This window comes from Balaenoptera musculus, chromosome 7 (assembly GCF_009873245.2).
Source record: "Balaenoptera musculus isolate JJ_BM4_2016_0621 chromosome 7, mBalMus1.pri.v3, whole genome shotgun sequence".
NCBI classification, from domain to species: domain Eukaryota; kingdom Metazoa; phylum Chordata; class Mammalia; order Artiodactyla; family Balaenopteridae; genus Balaenoptera; species Balaenoptera musculus.
The window spans coordinates 5,581,721-5,604,327 of record NC_045791.1 but is presented as its reverse complement, the minus strand read 5'-3'; the positions used below and the strand labels follow the sequence as shown (position 1 = coordinate 5,604,327).

General features: G+C 41.9%; 1 protein-coding gene across 9 annotated transcripts in view; it reads right to left on the bottom strand.

The window, feature by feature from the left end:
• SAP130 (Sin3A associated protein 130) overlaps positions 1-22,607 on the bottom strand; it is a 72,795-nt gene that overhangs the window by 31,014 nt on the left and 19,174 nt on the right. For 8 of the 9 annotated variants that reach the window (XM_036857799.1, XM_036857795.1, XM_036857800.1 and 5 more), the window contains 8 exons: positions 21,242-21,389; positions 20,985-21,075; positions 20,671-20,775; positions 16,922-17,063; positions 14,839-14,960; positions 10,142-10,444; positions 9,144-9,321; positions 2,561-2,665 (listed from right to left, as the gene is read on the bottom strand). In XM_036857799.1, coding sequence (XP_036713694.1) covers positions 2,561-2,665; positions 9,144-9,321; positions 10,142-10,444; positions 14,839-14,960; positions 16,922-17,063; positions 20,671-20,775; positions 20,985-21,075; positions 21,242-21,389 — 1,194 coding nt within the window. The remainder of the gene's footprint in view (positions 1-2,560; positions 2,666-9,143; positions 9,322-10,141; positions 10,445-14,838; positions 14,961-16,921; positions 17,064-20,670; positions 20,776-20,984; positions 21,076-21,241; positions 21,390-22,607) is intronic. The other variant, XM_036857794.1, reaches the window with a different exon arrangement.

Genomic DNA, 22,607 nt, shown 5'->3' with positions numbered 1-22,607 from the left:
CTTTTAGTTGAAACTGCAGTAGGATCGGTAAGCCACTATAGTGAAACGGAGTATTTACTTCCATTTTGGATTGAAGACTGTAAAAAAAACCCCACAACAACCCAATCACTCAGACCAAAGTGTTGAATTAACTGCCACATTGAAAGAAGATGGAAATTACAAGGAGGATTAAAAAAACCAAAGAAACCAAAACCTTTTACAGCCAATAAAGGCTGGATTCATTTTTTCAACAGTCAGCACTAATTTGATTAATGTAAGCTATCCGGTGAAGCTGCGAGCACAGATAAAGATGCTGCCGTGGAACGTGCACCCAGATTCCAAGGATTAGTTAAGGCAGATGGTTTGATAAAAGGATAAAGATGTCCCTGGGAGTGATGCTGGCAACAACCTCACATTAAGGAACTTCTGGAAATAATTTACAACACTGAAAAGACAAAGGATAGGGACTTCCCTGGTGGCGCAGTGGTTAAGAATCTGCCTGTCGGACTTCCCTGGTGGCGTAGGGGTTAAGAATCCACCTGCCAATGCAGGGGACAAGGGTTTGAGCCCTGGTCCGGGAAGACCCCACAGGCCGCGGAGCAACTAAGCCCATGCACCACAACTACTGAGTCCCGTGTGCCACAACTACTGAAGCCCGCGCACGTAGAGCCCGTGCTCTGCAACAAGAGAAGCCACTGCAATGAGAAACCCGCACACCACAACGAAGAGTAGCCCCCACTCGCTGCAACTACAGAAAGCCTGCGCACAGCAACAAAGACCCAACACAGCCAAAAAATAATAAATAAATAAATAAATAAATGCATAAATTCTTTAAAAAAAAATCCGCCTGCCAATGCAGGGGACACGGGTTCGATCCCTGGTCTGGGAAGATCCCACACGTCGTGGAGCAACTAAGCCCGTGTGCCACAACTACTGAGCCCACATGCCACAACTACTGAAGCCCGCGCTCACAGTAACGAAGACCCAATGCAGCCAAAAGAAAAAAAAGACAGGATAAAATGTCAGGGCAGACCCAAACTTAGAAAGGAGTATGACAATTCACCAAAGCATAGAAGGACTCTTGCTCTCTGTATCATAAGTTATTCAATGTGAATAAGGGAAGCACTGTTCCAACTACAGTCGTCCCTTAATATCCACCCCCGCGGATACCAAAATCCATGGATACCTGTGGATGCTTGAGATGTGGAACCCTTAGATACAGAGGGCCAACTGTACTCTTGATTAGCTTTTATTTTTTTATTTATTTTTTCTTTTTCTTTTGGCTATGCTTCACAGCTTGTGGGATCTTAGTTCCCGACCAGGGTTTGAACCTGGGCCCTCAGCAGTGAAAGCGTGGAGCCCTAACCCCTGGACCGCCAGGGAATTCACACTTCATTAGCTTTTAGAAAGAAATTAAATACTTTAATTCTTAGCGCTTCTGATGTTCAAATTCCAGTGTACTAAGTAAATTTTAGTTTTACTATGTTTTTCATTTCCCTATGTATTTTAACTGACAGTTAAGAGAATTTTTGATACTTTCACAAATGTTTTTAAGGTCACAGAACAATTATAAATAACCATGCACAGTTTCCGTTTACGTGGTTATTTGCACATTCCTGCACTAATGCACAAAGTGGTGACTGCAAATACTCCTGCCTCAAAGTCTTAGTCCCTGCTCTTTCCTCTGCCTGACACAGTCTGACATCAGGGAGCATGTGGCTTATTCCTCCATGCTCTTAAAGCCTCTGCTCAGAGAGGCCTTTCTATAAGTCATCACCCCTTCCTCCCATCCCTTATATTCCGTTTACACTGTTTTCTTTTTCTTCACATATTTATTATTTCTCTACACTCACTAGATGGCAAACTTAAGGAGAATGGACACTTTATTTCAGTCACTCGTATATCCCCAGATTCTAAAATGATACTTGGCACACACATGGCATTCATACATTTTTTTTTGAAGCTTTATGAAGAAGTAGATCTAAATATATTAACATGGTAAGCTATTACAGATATAAGTATAAAATGCAGTATATAAAACAATCAACAAAATCCTGTTTTTAAGAATCTATCAACCTATCTACACGTGTATGTAGAAAAAGACGTGGAAAGATGCTTAACAAAACTTTAACCAATCAATATTACTGTGGGGAGTGGGACTGGAGAGGGGGGGTGGAGAATAGGACGATTTTCTCTTTATACCTTAAATATTTTTATATTGTCTCATTTTCTTTTCCAAAATATTACTTTTAGAATTAAGGAGATAAAGAGTAAAGAAAACAGAATGTATTAACTATTGTCATGATGCCATTTTCGATAGCAACAAGAACTGGGTGTTCACTATGAGGCAGGCTCTGTTCTCAGTGGTTTAAATACACAAGGAGCCTATGAGGCAGGTGTTATAAGTATGCCCATTTCATAAATGAGGTAAATAAGGATCAGAGAGGTTGAGAAACGTGTCCAGATCTCATAGCTAGAAAGTGGTTCTTTCAGATGCACACACTAGTGGTTCTTTTCAGAGGCGAATGATGTGAAGTCTGCGACATGTATTAGACTTTTCTGTCCTCAATGATGTGCTCACCCTGCAGGCCTAGGCGACCCAGACGTACTCCGCACAGAGCTCTCCACTCGAGGGCTAGCCACTTCAGGAGGCTGAGGAGGAATGAGGGTTTTCCGAACTGCCACTCTGGAAGAGTAAAGAGACAAACCCAGACGGCATTAAAGGACAAGAGCTACACATTTGCTAAGTGTACCTATGGCTAGGTATTTTTTAATGGATTTTCAAATTTTATCAAAGTAATGAAGGCAGATTATTTAAAAAACCAAATAGTACTAAAATGCTTTTAATAACATACAGCAGATCCCTTCCCCCTGCCTCCCCACTTCCTGCCCGTCTCTCTTCAGGAAGCAACCACTGCGACTCTTTTACCTGTTTCTTCTACCTTCTACCTACACATCTCCTTTGTACTTAATATAAAAATTTAGGGACTTCCCTGATGGCGCAGTGGTTAAGAATCCGCCTGCCAGTGCAGGGGACACGGGTTCAATCCCTGGTCAGGGAAGATCCCCCATGCCGCGGAGCAGCTAAGCCCATGCGCCACAACTACTGAGTCTGTGCTCTAGAGCCCACGAGCCACAACTACTGAGCCCAGACGCCACAACTACTGATGCCCTTGCACCTAGAGCCCGTGCTCCGCAACAAGAGAAGCCACCGCAATGAGAGGGCCGCGCACTGCAACGAAGAGTAGTCCCCCTCACCACAACTAGAGAAAGCCCACACCTACAGCAATGAAGACCCAACGCAGCCAAAAATAAATAAATAAATATATAAAACATAAATAAATAATAAAAAATTTAAAAAATAAAATAAAATTTAAATCTGTTTAGCAGTTATAATCATTATTGTACCTATGTATTTATATTGACCTGAGGAACTGAGTGAAAACAGTTGATCAAGGTAGCCAGTGATCAACTGTGTCACACAGCAGAGAGGCCACGCGTGGCTCCGACTGACAACTAACTACTGGAGCTTAGCAATGTGGCAGTCATAAGTGATCTTGACACGCTTAGTTTTGGCAGAGTGGTGCAAGCAAATGCTAGAAGAGTCGGTCTGAGACAAAATGGCTAGAACATTCCACTTTGCAATGCCAAATCATGAATGGATGCAGACACTGATCATAAGACTGCTAACATCTCAAAAAGGTTGACTTCCACACAGCATACTTCTCCTGATAAAAAGACTAAACCACCAACTTATGAAGGAGTCTTGCCAAAAGGGGAGAAAAAGTGAATTTAACGAAGCCTTTACATTCAAGCAGCAACTTAGAGAAAATGTGGAGGAGAGAATAACAAGTGAAACTAGGCAGTGGGGGTAGTGGGTTGAATTGTGTTCCCTAACGTGATCCATCCGAGTCCTCATCCCTGGCACTTGTGAATGTAAAAAAAATAGGGACTTTGCAAATGTAATTAAGTAGATAAGATCATTCTAGACTTAGGGTAGGTCCTAAATCCAACGATGGGTATCCTTTTAACAGAAAGGAGAGGGAGATTTGAGACACACAGACACAGAGGGAAGGCCATGTGGATATGGAAGCAGAGACTGGAGTGACGCATCCACAGGCCAAGCAACACAAAGGACTGCCAACAGCCACCAGAAGCTGGAAGAAAGGCATGGAGTGGATCCTCCAAGAGTGTTCAGAAGGAACCAACCCTGCTGACGTGTTGATTTCAGACTTCTAGTCATCAGAACTGTGAGAATAAACTTTTGTTGTTTTAAGCCACCAAACTTGTGGTAATTTGTTATAGCAGCCCTAGGGAACTAACAGAATGGGGATGCAATCGACAAAGTCAGGGAGAGAGTTGGGAGGGGAGAGGAAAACTCTACAGGACAGAAGACCAAGTTTCTTCAACACACAAACGGTAAGGAAAAAAGAAATGGAGGTAACATATATTAGAAGAGTCTTAATAGACATATCGACCAATCGTAATGTGTGTACCTTATCAGAATACAGACTCAAATAAATAATATAAAACAAAACAAAATTTGTGACATTTGAGATCACTGGAAGTTTGAACAATGACTAAATATTTGATAACATTATGGGGTTGTTACATTTTTTATAGTACGTATTTCAATAAACACATGCTGAAATATATACAAATATATACAAACAAAATGACGTGTTCCCTATGATTTGCTTCAAAATAATATGGTGGAAGGTGGTGGATAGGCATACAGATAAAACATGAACTGATAAGTTAATAACTGAAGTTGAATGATGGGTATAAATTCAGATGTTCAAATTTGTATGTTTAAACCTTCCACAATAAAAAGTAAGAAATAAACAAAAAAGCAAGACCACTCAACCCCCCATCCCTCAGTACAAACAAGCCCTCCAAACCCCTAAAGAGATACACTACTATAAACCCACAGAATGACCAAACTTAAAAAAGAGTGCCAAATAACAAGCGTCGATGATGATGAAGGCGAGGACCCCACTGCTGGTGAGAGTGTAAATGGGTACAGACACCTGGACAAACTGCTGGCGTTACCTGCTGGAGCTGAAAACGAGCACAGCCCACATCCCAGCAAATCCCCTCCGAGGTGCATAACAGCACTGCATTTATGGATGCATCAAAGGTGATGCACAAAGATGTCTGGGGTAACATTATGGCCCTAAACTGGAAATAACCCAAATATCCATGGTTAAACGATGGTATTCTCAGACAAGGGCATTTTATGTAACCATAAGAAAAGTTACAATTATATGCAGTAACATGGATGAATCTCCCAAAACCAAGTGAAAGAAGACGGACTCACACAAAAAATGTATATGATTCTATGGAAGCTCAAAAAGAGGCAAAACAAATCCACAGGGTAAAAAGAAAAACTGGTTAGTAATCTTTGGGAGAAAGTGCTGGTAATGTTCTGTTTCTTGACTGATACAGCAGTTATACGTTTGTGCTAACTCATTACACTGTACATACATTATCTGTGCAGTTTTCTACACTTCAGTGAAAGTGCTGAAAGAAAGAGAGACTGGAAGAAGTGGAGCTAGCAAATAGAGACAACGCCTTCATTTTCATTGCAAACAGGAGCAAAAAAATGGGTTAGAGAGCGGAGCAAAGTGGAAGAAATGACAACAAGTTTATACTTTTTCATGTGAAGGATCCACTAACAAGAAAAAACTGATGGAGGAGAGAGGCAGAAGAGCTGGGGCACTGTTCTCACGGAGGTGAGACAGGCTGCAATCAGGTGCTTTGGAGAGATGCCCCCAGAGCTCACCTCTGAGTGCTGAGCCCGCCACTGAGTGATGGAGGCGGAGCAGGAGACAGGCAGCCAGGTAAGTATGTGATAGCTAGTTCGTGAACTTCTCTTTTGCTTGTTTCCATTTTCCCAAGAAAACAGCAGAAAGAAAAAAGCAGGCGGCACATTCATTAGCTACAAGTGAATGTGGGAGAGGAGGCGTGGAAGTCTGGAAAGCAGCAGAGGTACACGGGTGTCTGGAGGAATGGTCAAGGAGAGCAGACTGTGCTGGCCCGCTGTGAGGTCCCAGGGGAGGTGTGTGAGGTTAAGCAGGACGAGGCAACACGCTGCTGCACACAGGCAAGCGGCACAACACAACTTAGGCAGAACGTTGGATTTTAACTCTGATTTTGACAAAGTGAAGAGGAGGACAGGGAAGCTGAGGCTGTAGGCAAGGAAATGACTGCAACGGACCACAGACTCTGAACCAGGGAGAGCAGACAACGAGGCCAGGAAAGGCAGTGAGGAAAAGTGAAAGGGTGGTAAGGACCAACAGACTGAAGGCTCCCAGCTGGGTCTGGTTGGGAGTCGCTGCCAGGGACATGGAAAGAGAGGCGGGCTGTGGGACCCTAGGGTACAGAAAAAGCTGCTGAGCTTTTGTGCCGTGGAGTGCTAGCACTCATGGGTGTGCCCTGCTGAGGGAGGGCGGATGCAGAGGATGCGTTCAAGCAACTGAGAGGCCAGAGAGCTGGGAAATCATTTCTGTTTACATTAAAGTTGAAGACGGTATGACACAGCCAGACACTATGTACCTTCTGAAGGACAAACACAGACCCCAAATCAAACCTGAATCTGTCCCACAAGGTAGCCACCAGCCACATGGGGCTACCAAGCACTTGAAAGGTGACAAGTGCAACTGACAAGCAAGATTTTTAACAATATTTCATTTAAACTAATTTGAATTTAAAAACGGTATTTGATTCAGTTACTGGAAAACTTTTCAGTGTGTCTGGATTAACCTGGCTATGTGAAACTACTTTTTCAATTGCGAATTTTATGAAATCTAAATACAGACCAGGAAGCATGTCTGCTGTTGAGAAGGACGGGCCTGAAAGTGGCAGTGAGGCCCAAAGAGGACAGCTACCCCACCTCCAGGCCCAGTGACAGGAAGGAATGGGGAGGGACAGACAGCCACCACCCTGGGAGAGTCGAGGAAGTCGAGACCCCAAAGAGCAGGTTCCAATTAAAGCAAGAAGCCATGCTCAGAGAAGAGGTCAGGCCACAGGGGACTCAGATGATGACAGACGATCTCAGAGGGCAAGCAGAAGAAGGGACTTTGGAGGTGACGAAGCATGGGAGGAAGGGCAGATCTCATTTTGTCCAGTGCTGTGAATTTCAAAACATTTATCTTGGTGCCAGTTTGCATCCATTGCCATCTACTGTACCGAGCATTTCATGGTTCGTTAAATCAGGAAACTCCTACCCTTCGGTTCTGGTGATTTTCTATGAATTATTTTTAAGTCATCCCTCTCCTCTTCTCTCATCTGTCTTGCTGAAACCCCATCACTTGGAGGCAGGATCTCCTGAACTGGTTCTTTAAGTTTTTGGTCTTTTCTCTCCTATTCTCTCTCTTTTTGCTCTACTTTTGAGAGATTTCCTCAGTTTTACTTTTCAAGTTTTCTACTGACTTTTTGATTTCTGGACACATTCTTGTTCTCGGAATGTTCCTTCTGTGGAGCACGGCCTTCCTGTTTCATGGATGCAGTTTTCTTTTGTCCTTTGAAGATGGTACTGACAGTGTCTGTCTCTGTTCATGTGTTCTTATGTTTTGTTTTTAGTTTTATTCTCCTTGCCTAGCCTCTGCATCTTCCAAGCTGCTTTTTTCAGTGTGTTCACTGTGGCTTCTATCTTGCATTGTTAGAAGAACCCTCAGATACCTGATATGCTTGGCTGCATGCTCATGATGAGGAGTGGGGGGACTAAAAAGCTGGTTGGAAGCTCTGAGCTTGTGGCAGGGCTTGTTTACTTTAAGGGCAATCAGAGCCCTGTCCTGAGTGTCCTTATACCCCTACTGTCGGTATCCTTAGCTCTTTCCCCTCGGGCTGGAATGGGCCCTAGAAGGAGAGTACAGCCATCTTCTCACTTTCTGCCAACAGAGTTAAATTCAACTGCCAGGGTCGTGTCAGCCACGAGGGAGAAGTCTCAGCACTCCACACAGGCTTGGTCACCTAATCCGTTTTTGGTACAGCACCATGCCCTTCAATGTGCTGGCTAATCCCAGTGGACCATCTACAGAGCTCACTGGGGTTGGAGAGGAGGGGCAGTGCACCCAACAGTGTGGGTAGAGAAGGAAAGGCAGGGCTCTAACCACTTTTCAGACAGATTTCAGCCCAGTCTTTTACCCCCAGTTCTTCCTGCTCCTGGTCCTTTTGGAGATTCACAATTTAAACAAGGATGGTTCTCAGCGTTCTTCTCTGCAGACTTAATGTTCACCTTTTTCACAGCTAAGGGAGCGAGTGAGCACTTGCCTATTTGCTTTCCAGCTTCAAAGTCGTGTTGCTGTTGTGTCTTCTCCTATTCTCCCCATCCCTGTGGGTTTATAATCTTTTTTTAAAAAAATATTTATTTATTTACTTATCCACTTACTTATTTTTGGCCGTACCGTGTGGCTTGTGGGATCTTAGTTCCCCAACCAGAGATGGAACGTGCGCCCTTGGCAGTGAAAGCGTGGCGTCCTAACCACTGGGCCACCAGGAAATTCCCTACAATCTTTTTAAAAAGCCTCTTTACTAAAAGTTCTGTAGGGTTTTGAGAGGAAGATAAATTTAGAAGTGCATATTCCATCTGCCATCTTAACTACAAGCTCTGCCTTGTGTTTTCATTGATATGGTTACAGTGTCATGGACTTACTATTAAGACAGAGACTCTGGTCTCTGTTATGGCAGAGCACATACCTTCCCACCTATGACCCACCAACTCAGAAGCTTATATGACAACACAGAACACTATTTGCTACTAAATATGACCCTTAATACACTTGGGAAACTGTTTGCCCCGAGCAACAATTCATTTAGGACAATGAGGAAAAAACACACAGCACACATTACTGTGCCTAGCTACACAAGCCTGAAGAGTTCCGTTCAAGCTACTTTAGGGGTTCTAGGATTAAACTCTCAGAACCAGAGAGAACTCCTAAAAGTACGTAATACGCAACACATGCTTACAAACTGACACCCAACTGACTCCTGGATTCTTACCATCCTGCAGTCTGAGCTTGGCAAGGCTCTACTGAATAACCCGGCGGTCAAGTTATCTTGGAGGAAACTGAGTTTGCTATCAGCACTGGATTACTGCCTACTGCTTACACCAATTATATCCAGAAGTAGAGGTGTCATTTGGCACTTCTGGGTCTACTCACCCATCTGTGGCAGGTTTCTTCCGGAGTATACTTGGCCGTGGGGACGAGCCCTGGGCTGGAGCGTTGGTGCTCGCGCTCTGGCTGTGAGTCTGCACCCCAGTTGTTGCTGCCGGAGCAGCACTGAATGGGTTGCTAATAGGGCTGGCTACAATCGTGGCTCCATCTGCCAACACCACTGCTGGAGGACAGGAAAGAGCAATGAAGAGAAGGAAATGGAGGTAACATTACTAAAATGTCACATAAGACAAAGAACAACGATCAGACCACCACAATCAAGAGTATCCATGTTAGGACTGTCCAATGTCAAGAAGATGAGGGATAAGGACAAAAGCAGATGGCAAAGTGGGAGAGGTTACAAAGTCTACTGATGCACCATTAAGAACCTCTTTTCTTTGCTCTACAGTCATAATTACTAATAAGTGAGATAAGATACATAAAATATATAGTATACTGCAAGAAATGTTCTGCTACAGTGTTTTGGTGAAATACCACCACCTCTCAATTCCTAATAATGGTACCAACATTCCAGTCTATCTTTACAGCTTTACAAACAACTCCAAAAAAAATCTTAGGGAATTCCCTGGTGGTCCAGTGCTTAGGACTCCGCACTTCCACTGCCAGGGCCCAGGTTCAATCCCTGGGCAGGGAACTAAGATCCCGCAAACCGCGCAGCACGACCAAAAAAGAAAAAAGAAAAAGAAAATCTTGAAATGGAATGAGAACACTAGTCTTATAAGGTGAATGTACTCTCTCAACTAAGAGCTCTTTTAGACCACTTCTCCCCATGTGCAAATGCATGTTAGACTGTTTATGTACGTAGTTTCTAATGCTTACAAAGACCCTGACAGGTAAGTTCTAAGCAACTCATGTTACAAAGAGAAAATTAAGGCCTAGCGAGCTTACTTGAAACCACAAGGCCAGCAAGTAGCAGAATCATGATTCAAACCCTGTGTACCTTTTCCCTCCACACCAACTTCCATGTAAAAAATTAAAATTACCTGAAGTCTTTCCTTCAGGCTGAGGCTGTTGGGTCCCTATTGGTGCAGGCTGAAGTCCTTGGGTGCTGATTGGGGTTGCTGAGTGAATTCCCTGTGTGCCTATGGGGGCTGGCTGGATCCCTGGGGTCCCAATGGGAGCTGGCTGGATCCCCTGTGTACTGATGGGTGCTGGCTGGATCCCTTGGATATGTCGAGCGTGGGACGCATCCACTGTCATCAACTGCATGGGGTTCAGGTGGACGGTGGACGCCACCCCGACTCCAGTCTGAGCTGTGATGGCAGAGTTTGGAGCCTGAGCTGAAACTAAAAATGATGCAAAAAGTGACAAAAACGTTAGCTTTGATTAGCACAGTCCACATAAGGAGAAAAACACTCAAATCAAAACAATTTTTCCACTGTTCAAGATCTAAACTCCCAGTTTAAAAAAAAAGTGCTACATAAACTCTATACGTTGAGGTTTTTTTCCCCCTACTTCCACCAATTTGATACGATCTCTCTGCAGATTGCTAGAAATAGCATTAAAATGAGAAAAAAGCGATCATTTATTAAAAGCCAAATGTGAGCCAGGCAACTATGTAAGTAATTAATATAAAACTTCTGAGATACATCCATGCCTCCAGGTCAAGACTCTTTGCTTTAATTGATAGAACCACTATCACAGGCACTTCTGAAATACAGTAGTTGCGAATTTTAAATTCCAAAATATGCACTGAAGAGAGAATTAACTTGTCCTTTTATCTATCAGGCAAACATATCATCTATTGTGTATATTAAAAACGAACAAACAACAAAACTGAAAACAAAAACATTCCCAGGAAGCGACAAAAACAGAAGGGATTTCTCACTGTGTGTGGAAAGAAAACAAACAAAAGACTTTTCTTCTCAGTCATCAAAACAATCTGGAAAAAGATATAACGTATCCCCATGTTCACTGCAGCATTATTTAGAATAGCCAAGATATGGAAACAATCTGTGTCCATTAGTGGATGAATGGATAAAGATATGGTATATATATCCATACACACATAATGGAATATTACTCAGCCATTAAAGAAGAAAAACCCGAAATACTGCCATTTGTGACAACATGGATGGACCTAAAGGGTATTATGCTTAGTGAAATAAGTCACAAAGAGAATGACAAATACCGTATGATCTCACTTATATATGGAATCTAAAATGCAGAAAACAAAAATAAACCAAGCTCTTGGATACAGAGAACAGACTGGTGGGTGTGACAGGCAGGGGTGGAGAGTGGGCGAAATGGGTAAAGGTGGCCAAAAGGTACAAACTTCTAGTTATAAGATAAATAAGTCATGGGGATGTAACGTACAGCATGACGACTATAGTTAGCAATACTGTATTGTATATTTGGAAGTTGCTAAGAGAGGAGCCCTTAAAAGTTCTCATCACAAGAAAAACAATCTTTACCTGTACGGTGACAGATGTTAACTAGACTTGTGGTGATTATTTTGCAATATATATAAATATTGAATCATTATGCTGTACATGTGAAACTAATATATGTCCATTATACCTCAATTTTTAAAAAATAATCTGACTGAAAACGTTCTATAAACCATAGAGATAAAGGTTTAAATTATTATTATGCATAAGAAAAGTATAGTGAAAAGTTAGTACATGTAAATTTATAGCCACGGTTTATAATTCTTCCTTTGTAAAATACATACATACACAATTTCCAGAGCGTTATAGCTTCTTCCTGAGAAGTGTATCTGTGCTATTTCTGTTAAATAACAGTTTTTGGTCATTTGCCTGCTGTTGAACCTGCAGTCTAGTCACCACTCCAAGCCTTGTTAAGATCCAATCTTATTTCACACTTTGTGTTCTCACTCACACTATGCTCCTGCCCAAACCAAACCACTCTGCTCTGACCACATAGTCTAGCTAATACTTTATTCACAGACAGAAAAGTGCTTTTCTCCAAACCCACTACGGCTCTGCCCTATACTTCCTGAAAGATGCTTTCCAAATGTCACTTCCTTCAGGAAATCACTCCTGACCTCCAACCCTACCTCCTCAAGTAGAAATAACCTCTTACCTCAGAAGCAGCATGGCTTTGCTCAAGCCCCTCTTTTGAGATTTAGCATATTATAGTATCTCTTCATGTCTAATCTTCCTACTAGACTCTAAGCTTGTTGAAAGCTGTTTAAAAGTCAACTTTAAAAATAGAGCCTAGCATAGGACCCTACATAAAGTAGGGTTTCAATAAATATTCAATAGGATACTGTAAGCTGGTTACTAAATCATTTTTTCATTTGTGTCCATCCATGTTTAGATTCACATGTCTGAGAGATAATATATTACCTCTCATCTGCACCAACAATGACAGTTTGATCCTGGAAGAAATAAAGTATTGAACGTACTATTCATTTTTCTGTGTTAGTATCTCTCAGGGCTACGGCAGTGATGAAAGGAGAATCATGTAGAGAAACAGATGACAGGCAGGATCCCCAACACTTGAGACAGTGCTCTTATGAATGGATTTTTACAATAAAGGTTTATATAGAATGACAGTGTCTGCATAGTTGATTCTAGGTCAAGAGAGACTCTGCATGCCCTTTTCAGCTGGCTAGCATTCAGAGAAATACACAGTGGTCATGAATGACCTTCTCCAGAAAAGCAAAATGACTGCACTGTTATACAAGTTATCAATTGCCCAAGGTAGTAGATGAAGGAGAGAACCTGAAGGCAAGTGCTGTTACTGATACAGAAGACTTAAGAATTTTCAGCAATTAGTGTAACACACACACGCATGAAATTTACTTCCTAATTGTCAACATGCTTCTATGATACTTTTTGCATCTTACTTTTGGCAACAATCAATTAAACATTATTCTACTTTATAAGACTGTTAATAAAAAACCACTGTTATGGGCTTCCCTGGTGGCGCAGTGGTTGAGAATCTGCCTGCCAATGCAGGGGACACGGGTTCGAGCCCTGGTCTGGGAAGATCCCACATGCCATGGAGCAACTGGGCCCGTGAGCCACAATTGCTGAGCCTGCGCGTCTGGAGCCTGTGCTTCGCAACAAGAGAGGCCGCGACAGTGAGAGGCCCGCGCACCACCATGAAGAGTGGCCCCCGCTTGCCGCAACTAGAGAAAGCCCTCGCACAGAAACAAAGACCCAACAACACAGCCCAAAAATAAATAAATAAATAAATAAATAAATAAAACACCATTATGAAGTTCCTTTAAAAAGAAAGTTTTGAAAAACAAACACCCCCCACCCCCGGCAAAAAAAAAAAAAAAAATCAAAACACACACATAGAACAATGTAGAGATGGAGGAACCTATTTTCAAAGCTATTTAAACCTCAGTATTGGGACTTGCCTGGTGGCACAGTGGTTAAGAATCCGCCAATGGAGGGGACATGGGTTCGAGCCCTGTTCCGGGAAGATACCACATGCCGTGGGGCAACTAAGCCCATGCGCCACAACTACTGAGCCTGTGCTCTAGGGCCCAAGAGCCACAACTACTGAAGCCCGCGCACCTAGAGCCCGTGCTCCACAACGAGAAGCCGCTGCAAGAAGCCCGTGCAGCTCAATGAAGAGTAGCCCCCGCTCACCACAACTAGAGAAAAGCCCGCACACAGCAACGAAGACCCAATGCAGCCAAAAATAAATAAATAAAATAAATAAATTTATATATATATTTTAAAAAAACCTCAGTGTTTGAAAGTTTTAGACTAGCACTGTCCCAACGAAAATATAAGTCATACATGCAATTTCAGATTTTCCAGTAGCCACATTAATAAAGTAAAACGCAGGCCAAATTAATTTTAATGACATATCTTGTTTAACTCAATATATCCAAAAATTATCATTTCAAAATATAATCACTATAAAAGTTATTAATAACATACTTTACATTCTCTTTTCCATATTATGTCTTCAAAATTCAGGGTACATTTTACTCTTAAAACACGTCTCAATTCAGAGACTAAATTTCAGAAATATTCGATTTGTATCTTGATTCCATAAAATCTACAATTTTGGAAAAAGTAGTTGCATATCACTAAGTTGCTCCAAACATATTTGAAATTTCTCTCATTTTAATTAAGTAAAACAAAAAATTCAGTTCTTCCTTTGTGCCGGATCCCCTTCAATGCTCAACGGCCACATGTGGGCGCAGCTGCAGTCCTGGACGGCATAGCAGACAGGCAATGGCCACAATCTGACAACCTGGCTTTCTTATGCCTGAAGTGAGCTGAGGGTCTCACAGGAAAAGACTATACAAACCCTGAGGTTTAAGTAGTATTGTTTATTCTGGATTGGCAAAAAGAACACTATTCACCAAACTGGATAGTGAATTTTGAGCATAACTGGACTAACATTAAAACACAACAAATAACCCACAAAACAACAGAAGCCCCATAAGAGTACAGCTTTATTTGTTTTTAACTGCACTTCCATTTTAAGGGATAACAAAAACTGTTAACATAATTATCCTCTGGGTGGGATAAAATCATGCTACTATCACTAATAAGTAACAACTTTTTTAGATGTCAGGGATGGTGATTTACAACCTTAAAGCTTCAGATTTCAGCCTTATCTGAATCTGAAAATAGAAGCTAGAGTAATTAAATCTATACTAGAAATATTCACTGATCAATTTCTATCTCATTGCATGCAAAAATTAAAATGTTAAAAGTCATCTTAACAGTGGGGCTCATACCTGGATATTGTCGAATGGTGGACACAGAGCTGGTGATCGGGGTGTAGGTGTGAGCAGCCAGTGGGTATGCAGAAGGTGGGTACGTTGGCAGAAAGTACTGGAACTGAACAGGAACAGATGGTCTATAGATGGAACACAGATAATATGAACCACAATGGTTTTTCTTCTTTCCCTTCAAATGATCCCATCCCCTACAAACTCTTTTTACTTTTAATTGCCATACTAACGTTTCCCAAATTGCATCCCAAACAATTATATCAAAGGATACAGACCTAGAGAGAGTAATATTTTAACATGGATGGACCTAGAGATGATCATACTAAGTGAAGTAAGTCAGAGAGAGAAAGACAAATACTATACGATATCACCTACAGGTGGAATTGAAAATATGACACAAATGAACTTATTTACAATACAGAAACAGACTCACAGACACAGAAAACAAACTTGTGGTTACCAAAGGGGAAAGGGGCAGGAAGGGATAAATTAGGAGTCTGGGATTAGCAGACACAAACTACTATATATAAAATAGATAACAACAAGATCCTACTGTATAGCATATATATATATAAAAAACTGAATCACTTTGATGTATACCAGAAACTAACAACATTGTAAATCAACTGTACTTTGGTAAAAAAAAAAAAAAGAAAAGAAAAAAACTAATAAGTATTTTTATACACCACAATAATCAAACAAGAATATTTAAAAATGATCCAATTCTGAAATTACTTCATGTGCACTCCACCAGGTTCTCACTGTGGGGTGGGAGAAGGGAGATACAAATACAGAATGGGGGAGGTAATGGGGCTGGACCAGAGATACCAGAATGTACTTAGTCTTTAAAATGTTATATACTTCCTACCTCTGCCTGCTGAAAGGGCCTAGAAGAAGTGACAATCCAGTAACAACAAACAGAACTAATGGCTAGATCTTAGTTTCTAAATGATGCAAAGGAACCAGGGCTCCTTGGAGAAATGGCAGATTCCAGGGCTCAGAGGGACCAAGTTCAGGAAGAGTTTCAAGTATCTTAATGTGGTGAGAAGTAAGGAAGGGCTAGAATGACCAGGACATAGCAAAACCCAGGAACTAGTCTGAAGGGGCTCCCAAGGACGAACCTGGAGACAATTTGAGCATCGAAATAGACGACAGTAATAGATTATAATTATGAATAAATAAAACCAAATCCATGAGCCCATGCAGATGTTCAAAAATAAAATACACAGCAAAATAAATAAATGGGGATAGATGAACTTTCTTTACATCAGAATGTCAACTGATAAATATCAACGAAATGATCGAACAAGTCACTATCTTGCAACCATCACATTGCAACCATCAACTGATTCAGCCAAGAATCGTCAATAGAAGCAAAACTACTGAGTGAAAGCTTATAAGGACACTTACAGTCTCAAGGTATTTCCACACAAATTAGTTATTTACAAAAAAGAAAAGTACACCTTTACAACAGAAAAATCTGCCATAACCTTCATTAAGTAATTAATGTTGAGATAACTATTAATGGGACAAAGGGAGAGCATGAGCTCTCTGATGTAATAACAGTGAGAAGAACATATCACCTACTGGTATTCACCTCAAAAACGCACAGCCTCAATCTAACTACGAGGAACAATCCGACAAGCCCAAACTGAAGAATATTCTGCAAAAACAATGGCCTGTCTATACTCTTCAAAAATTTCAAAGTATGAAAGAGAATGGAAAGCTAAAGGATCGTTTCAGATACCTGTACTGTGGTTAAGTAAGAACAGCTTTGTTCTCTAGAGATGAAAATGGAAATACTTAGGGATAAGGGGTCACGATGCTGCCACCCTTACACTCAAAATGGCTCAAAATAAATTAAAAAGAGAAGTACACAAGTCAAAAAAAAGATACTAGAACACTCATCAAAAGGAGAATGAATAAATACAGCACAGTTTCATAAAATTAAAGAAATTACACAATGTATTAAGATTTTCAGGGGGAAAAACTGAAAATAAGGAAATACATGCCATATTTGTGGGACAACTGGTTTCACTGAAAAATCAAAACAATTCGTGCCACGATGGGGCACATTCCCTCCTACCTGTTGTCACTTCGGGTTTCCATAGCCACAGGATTTGGAGAGGCTCGATGTCCGGAGATGGGAATCAGGCTACTCCTCTCTGCAGGGTAATCGGGTTGGATCCGAGGAGAAGTATGTGTGATTTGCTGAGGCACCACCTTAGCTACAAAAAGTATAATCCAATTACATTACTGCTCATATGCTTTCACTGGCATGCCAAAACATTCTTGGCCAGCAACAATCTTAAGAATGCAAATAGTAATAAGAAGCCTGGATTTTTAGTTTTCATCAAAATAAAAAATGAAAAGATGAGTACCTATGGTTCAACTGAATTATTTCAATCCAATAATCCACTGATATATTTACACTGCTATCTGTTAAAGCAGGGTTCAACATTAATACTTCATCAAAAACATCAGCAACTAGGCCCTTTTCCCCTGGCCTGGCTTCTTGGAGACCTTTTTTTTTAAAGGAGAAAACTTAAAAAAAAAAAAAAAAAAAATCAACAAAAATTTGAATACAGAAATGGCAAATACCTTAGATTCTTCTCAGGGGCCCATAACTAATTAGTAATTATGTAGCTAGTAAGTAATGAGAAGGTCATTTTAATTTCCAAGTCTTAGTCTCCTCATCTATGAGGAGGCCTTCTCTAAAAAATCACTTAATTTCTAAAGTCTTCTGAGTGTCCTGTGACTTTGCATAATATTTTACGGCAAAATCAAAATGATCATACAGTTTTCAAATTTAATTCTATCTGTAAAGACCCAAGTCATACGAATGGCAGGCACGCAAACACTGGAGACTGGGAGGACGCCACCACGTTACCCAAGGTGCAGCACACTGAAGGCCAAAGGCAGGCAGCAACCCCCCGGGCCCAGATATTTTCTGAGGGAGGCAGCTGGAGAAGTGTCTGCAGGATGGTGGGTGAGATGCCCAGTCCGACCAGCGAGGAGGGCCTCTGCTGGCTAACGCGGAGAGAAGCTGGCATGATGTATTTTCCATCAGTAGTCAGTCGAGAGGGTGCTGAGGGAAACGTGACTAAGCCTGTGTTTTCACTGTGCCCGTAAAAGGTAGGAGAAAATTATGCTTCCAATAAAAAAGCAGCTGTGTTTGGCAGAGTAGCTAAGCATCAGATGGTAACCACACACACACATGAATCATACCTTCACTTTTTCCTAATTAAAAGGGCCATACATCCTCAATTATTTAGAAAAAAAAAACTTCAGGAAAAACATAATGCAGAAATCATAAGTTGGGGCTATTTTCAAAGATAATCCCTGTTTTCTGTAGGCTGCGATCATCTGATTCTGCTTTTTATAATTCTGAGACCACTGTCATGTGTGGAGAAAATAAGGGTGGCATTCTATTGGAAACGGGCATTCATTGCAGGTGAAAACCCTATGCTTGGGGTTATCAGGCTTTTCCCCTGATCCAACACATTCCTATTAATAACAATGGGTGAATTCAGTATCTCATCTCACCTGGAGAAAGCAAGTGACACTTAGAAAAAGCCACTTAGGTGATTTTAATATAGCTCTTATGCCCTCAACTTGAAAATCAATGCTCTAGGGTTAATATCAGGTTTCCCTTCTCAGCTGAGGCCTTTCTGTACAGGGATCCCATTATGATGTAACAAATATCTGGGTTACTACACAAGAGGAAAACAAAACTAGAGCATAAACCTGATGGAACTTCGACAAAAGCAATCACACTAAGTAGATGTTTAAATCTGTATGGACACTTCTGTCAAATGATTTTCATATCTAGAATTTAGTAAATGGTAAAAATTCAAAGATAAATGAGCTGCGGAGTTAGAGAACACAGCAATACAGTAACTTAGGACAGGTAAGAAGTTGGTAGTTTTAGCCAAATGAATGAACATTATTTGTCTCTTGCTACTTTCAGTGAGTTTACTTCCACAGTGTTACTCTTAGGAAGACACAGCGACATTAACAAGAACTGATCTCTAAATAATTCTCCACAGAGAGGGTTCAAGACGCAACCAGACAGCCCCGTAGGGTACGCTGCCCCTCTTTACTGGTCTGATTTTCTTCATAGCTACACATTCCCTAGTGAGACTCTCGACTATAAAGATGAAAAGAAGGGGCTTGGCTCTGACTTGACAGCACTGCGGATAACTGATGACACTGTTAGGTACAGCCAGAAAACAGCCTGAAATGACAACATGGAACAATCAACGATCTTTTTCAACGAAAGTGCTGTAATGCCGAACCCCTACCCCCACCGCCAGACTTCACAGAAGTGAGATTAAATTCAGAGGGTGTGACAGAAGTTTGGTTTCTCCAATGCCAAGCTGGAGTGAGCAGTAACGTGAGAAAGACCACAGTTATTTTCTCTGCTAAAAGCCATCTGTGGGGCTGAGTACCAATTTAAGGGCTGGAATGGCCCAGTTATTTAAAAGAGGAGCAAGGGTTTCCTGGGTCCTACCGTTATTTTGGAAAAGTGCCCTCCAAGTTTGCTAGGAGGGCTGTGGAAGCTGCAGCCTGTCACACATGCAAAGGAAGGAAGCAGGGAGGGAGGGACCACCCCAGTGCTGGGACACAGCAGGTAGGGGGGACACTTCTGTGCCTGGTCACCAGATTTCTGACCATCGAGTATGTCAGTGCATCCTCTCACAAAAGGCAGACTTACTTCTAAAAGTACAGCAGATTAAAAATATGGCAGCTGTCCCACATCTCTGGAAGTGAAGGAGAGTAAGATGGCACACTCACTGTTACAGAACCAAGGCATAGGTAACACTAGAAACTAAAACCTGTGACTTGTGGGTTAAAGAAGGAAGTGTTCTGTCTCATAGGCCACAGCCTCTGCTTTGGAAGCTGTGACAGTGAGCTATCAGCTCTGACGATAGGCGTCGACAACTTGCCGGCCAAACCTTGCTGATGCCTGTTTTGGCCCATGAGCTAACAATGGGTTCACACTTTTAAATGGCGGTGGGGGGGGGGGGGGGGGGAAAAAAAAAGAAGACTATTTTGTGACACCTGAAAATGACATGAAATTCAAATTTCTGTGTCCATAAAAAAATCTAACTGAAACACAGCCACACCCATTTGTTTACATATTGTCCATAGCTAGGTAGTTGCACACACCCACGAGGCCTGCAGAACCTAAAGCACTTACGATCCGGCTCTACGGAAAAAGCTTGCCAATCCCTGCTCTTGATCACTAAAGTCTGGCTGCCAGAAACTTTTCAAAGATGTTTTAATACTGAAAATATACACATATTTAAAAGGGGAATAAACAAAGCCTGGAAGGAATTTTAGGATGGTCATGAAGTACCTTGGGTGGCACACAGATAAGAACCTCGGGGAAGTGACTTGAGGGTTAGCATTCTTCCCACTGTTGCATCACCCAGAGATTTTTCCTGAACAATCTGTCAGTGTACAAGGTCTCTTCACTCCAGATCTTTGCTTCTTTCTTGCTTTTCCTGTTGTTCTTGTCAAACTTTTATCAGTAAAGTTAACTTACTTTTTTAAAAGGTAAACATAGAAAAGGTAAAGGTTGATGAATAAGTCAAAAGTGGAGTTTAAGTAGTTTACTTTGAGCTCTCAGAGATGGTTATCTTCTTTTTTCTCCCCCTACCATCAAAATGCCAAATCTGTATATGAAATAATACTCAAAGTTAAAGTCAGTGTTGCTTTGAAAATTAACAATTAAAAAAAAAATCAACACTAGCCAGCTGTATGAAGACCTGGTCAGCGGGGCTGAAAAATTCCTTGTAAGCTTCCGTCTGCAGGCTGCACGCAACTTACCAACCGGGATGTTCGAGGTGGTCACTGCTGTAGCATGGGATGAATGTGAGGGCATTGTCATGGTAACAATTGTACTCGTGGGAGCTTGTGTGTGTGACACCGATCCTGGAACAGGAGAAGAAGGGAAATTCTTCAACAATGGCCTCTCTGCACACATTACAGACTCTCAAAAACCCAAGAAAAGCTCTTGGGGAAAAGTAAGAGAATTTTTCTAACCTAACTCTTGTTCTCTGCCTGAAGCTGAGAGATAAAACATGAACCCACGCCTTACGCCTCCCTCTTCCCCGGCAGGAAGAGCAGGGCTGCCGACTTACCAGCCGTGGTTGCGGAAGGAATGGTGTTGGTTGCCAAAATAGGTGCTACCGTTGCTGCAGCCACCGGTGTGCCAGTGCTGAAGATCGTTTTCTGTGGGGGGGACACCCCACAACACAGTTAGAAACAAGAACATCTCCCACCCAATCCCGCTTAGACGCAATCACTGCCTTCGATATTGCCAGGCTTTTAGCGAGTTCTGCACAGTTCTGGTTTTAACCCACAGAGTAAACAGATGGCTCTTCATCTCTGGTTTTACCTGAGCCATGGTATGGAGCTGCTGTTTTGGCGTCCCTAGCGCAGGGTGAGATGGCAGTGTGATTCTTGTCGTCACATCCCGCGACTGGGCAGGACGCTGAATACTAATCGCTGCAGACGGTGGATGCTGGAGAGACAGAGCTGGCCGACTGGGAAGACAGAAAAGACATTACGATCTAGGACTTGTCTCCAGACGCAATGCAGGCAGTCAAGGCCACTTACTGTCTGGTGCTGGGTCACAGTCAGAGTTTTATTTTTCACAGGTCTGTGAAGTCCACAGGTGAACCAATGAAGTTAACTGCCCATCGAGTTTCTCTCCTGAAACTGCCGTAAGCCTCATTTTAAAAGGTATCAACATGTACCATGAACCAAATAAATTAACCCTTAGTCATACTGAGTATCCTCGATATAATTAATCAACACTCTCTGACCATCTCGAGTAAACATTACTATAACGAACACGTTTCACTCTGTGAACAAAGCTGAAGATATGAACTAAGGTTCTAACTGTTATGAGGTAATATTACAGAAAACCTTGATTAACGGAAGCTTAACCTGTGACCTTGAAGCACTGACTTCCTTCCCCCAATTTTATATCATCCTTTACCAGAAGATAAAGTTACAGTTATGACTGCCTCATAATTGAAAGGGATATCAACATAGACGGCATGTCAAATTAACCGGGAAGCATGCTACTGAAATTGCAAAAATGGTAAGAAAACTTGACAGTGTATCAAAGTTGACATCTCAAACAGAGGGGAGAGAATGGGCTATTTAATAAATGATGCTAGGAAGATGACATAGCCATTTGGAAAAAATAAAATTAGACCCATACTTCACACAGTACACCAGGATAAATATGAAAATGATGAAAGGTTTAATGGAAAATAAAGAAGTACATGAAGAAAAGATAGAATTCTTTAATAGCCTTGGAGTGGGGGAGAGCTTCCTAACAATTAAAAGCTCTCAAAATCCGAAAGCTATAAAAAAATCAAGAAATTTGACTTTGTAAACCAATAAGCAAACCTCCTAACACAGTAAAACACACTACAAGCAAAGTAAAAAGACTCATAGGGAGCTTCCCTGGTGGCGCTGCGGTTGAGAATCTGCCTGCCAATGCAGGGGACACGGGTTCGAGCCCTGGTCTGGGAAGATCCCACATGCCGCGGAGCAACTAGGCCCGTGAGCCACAACTACTGAGCCTGCGCGTCTGGAGCCTGTGCTCCGCAACAAGAGAGGCCGCGACAGTGAGAGGCCCGCGCACCGCGATGAAGAGTGGCCCCCACTTGCCGCAACTAGAGAAAGCCCTCGCACAGAAATGAAGACCCAACACAGCCAAAAATAAAATATAAAAAAAAAAAAAAAAA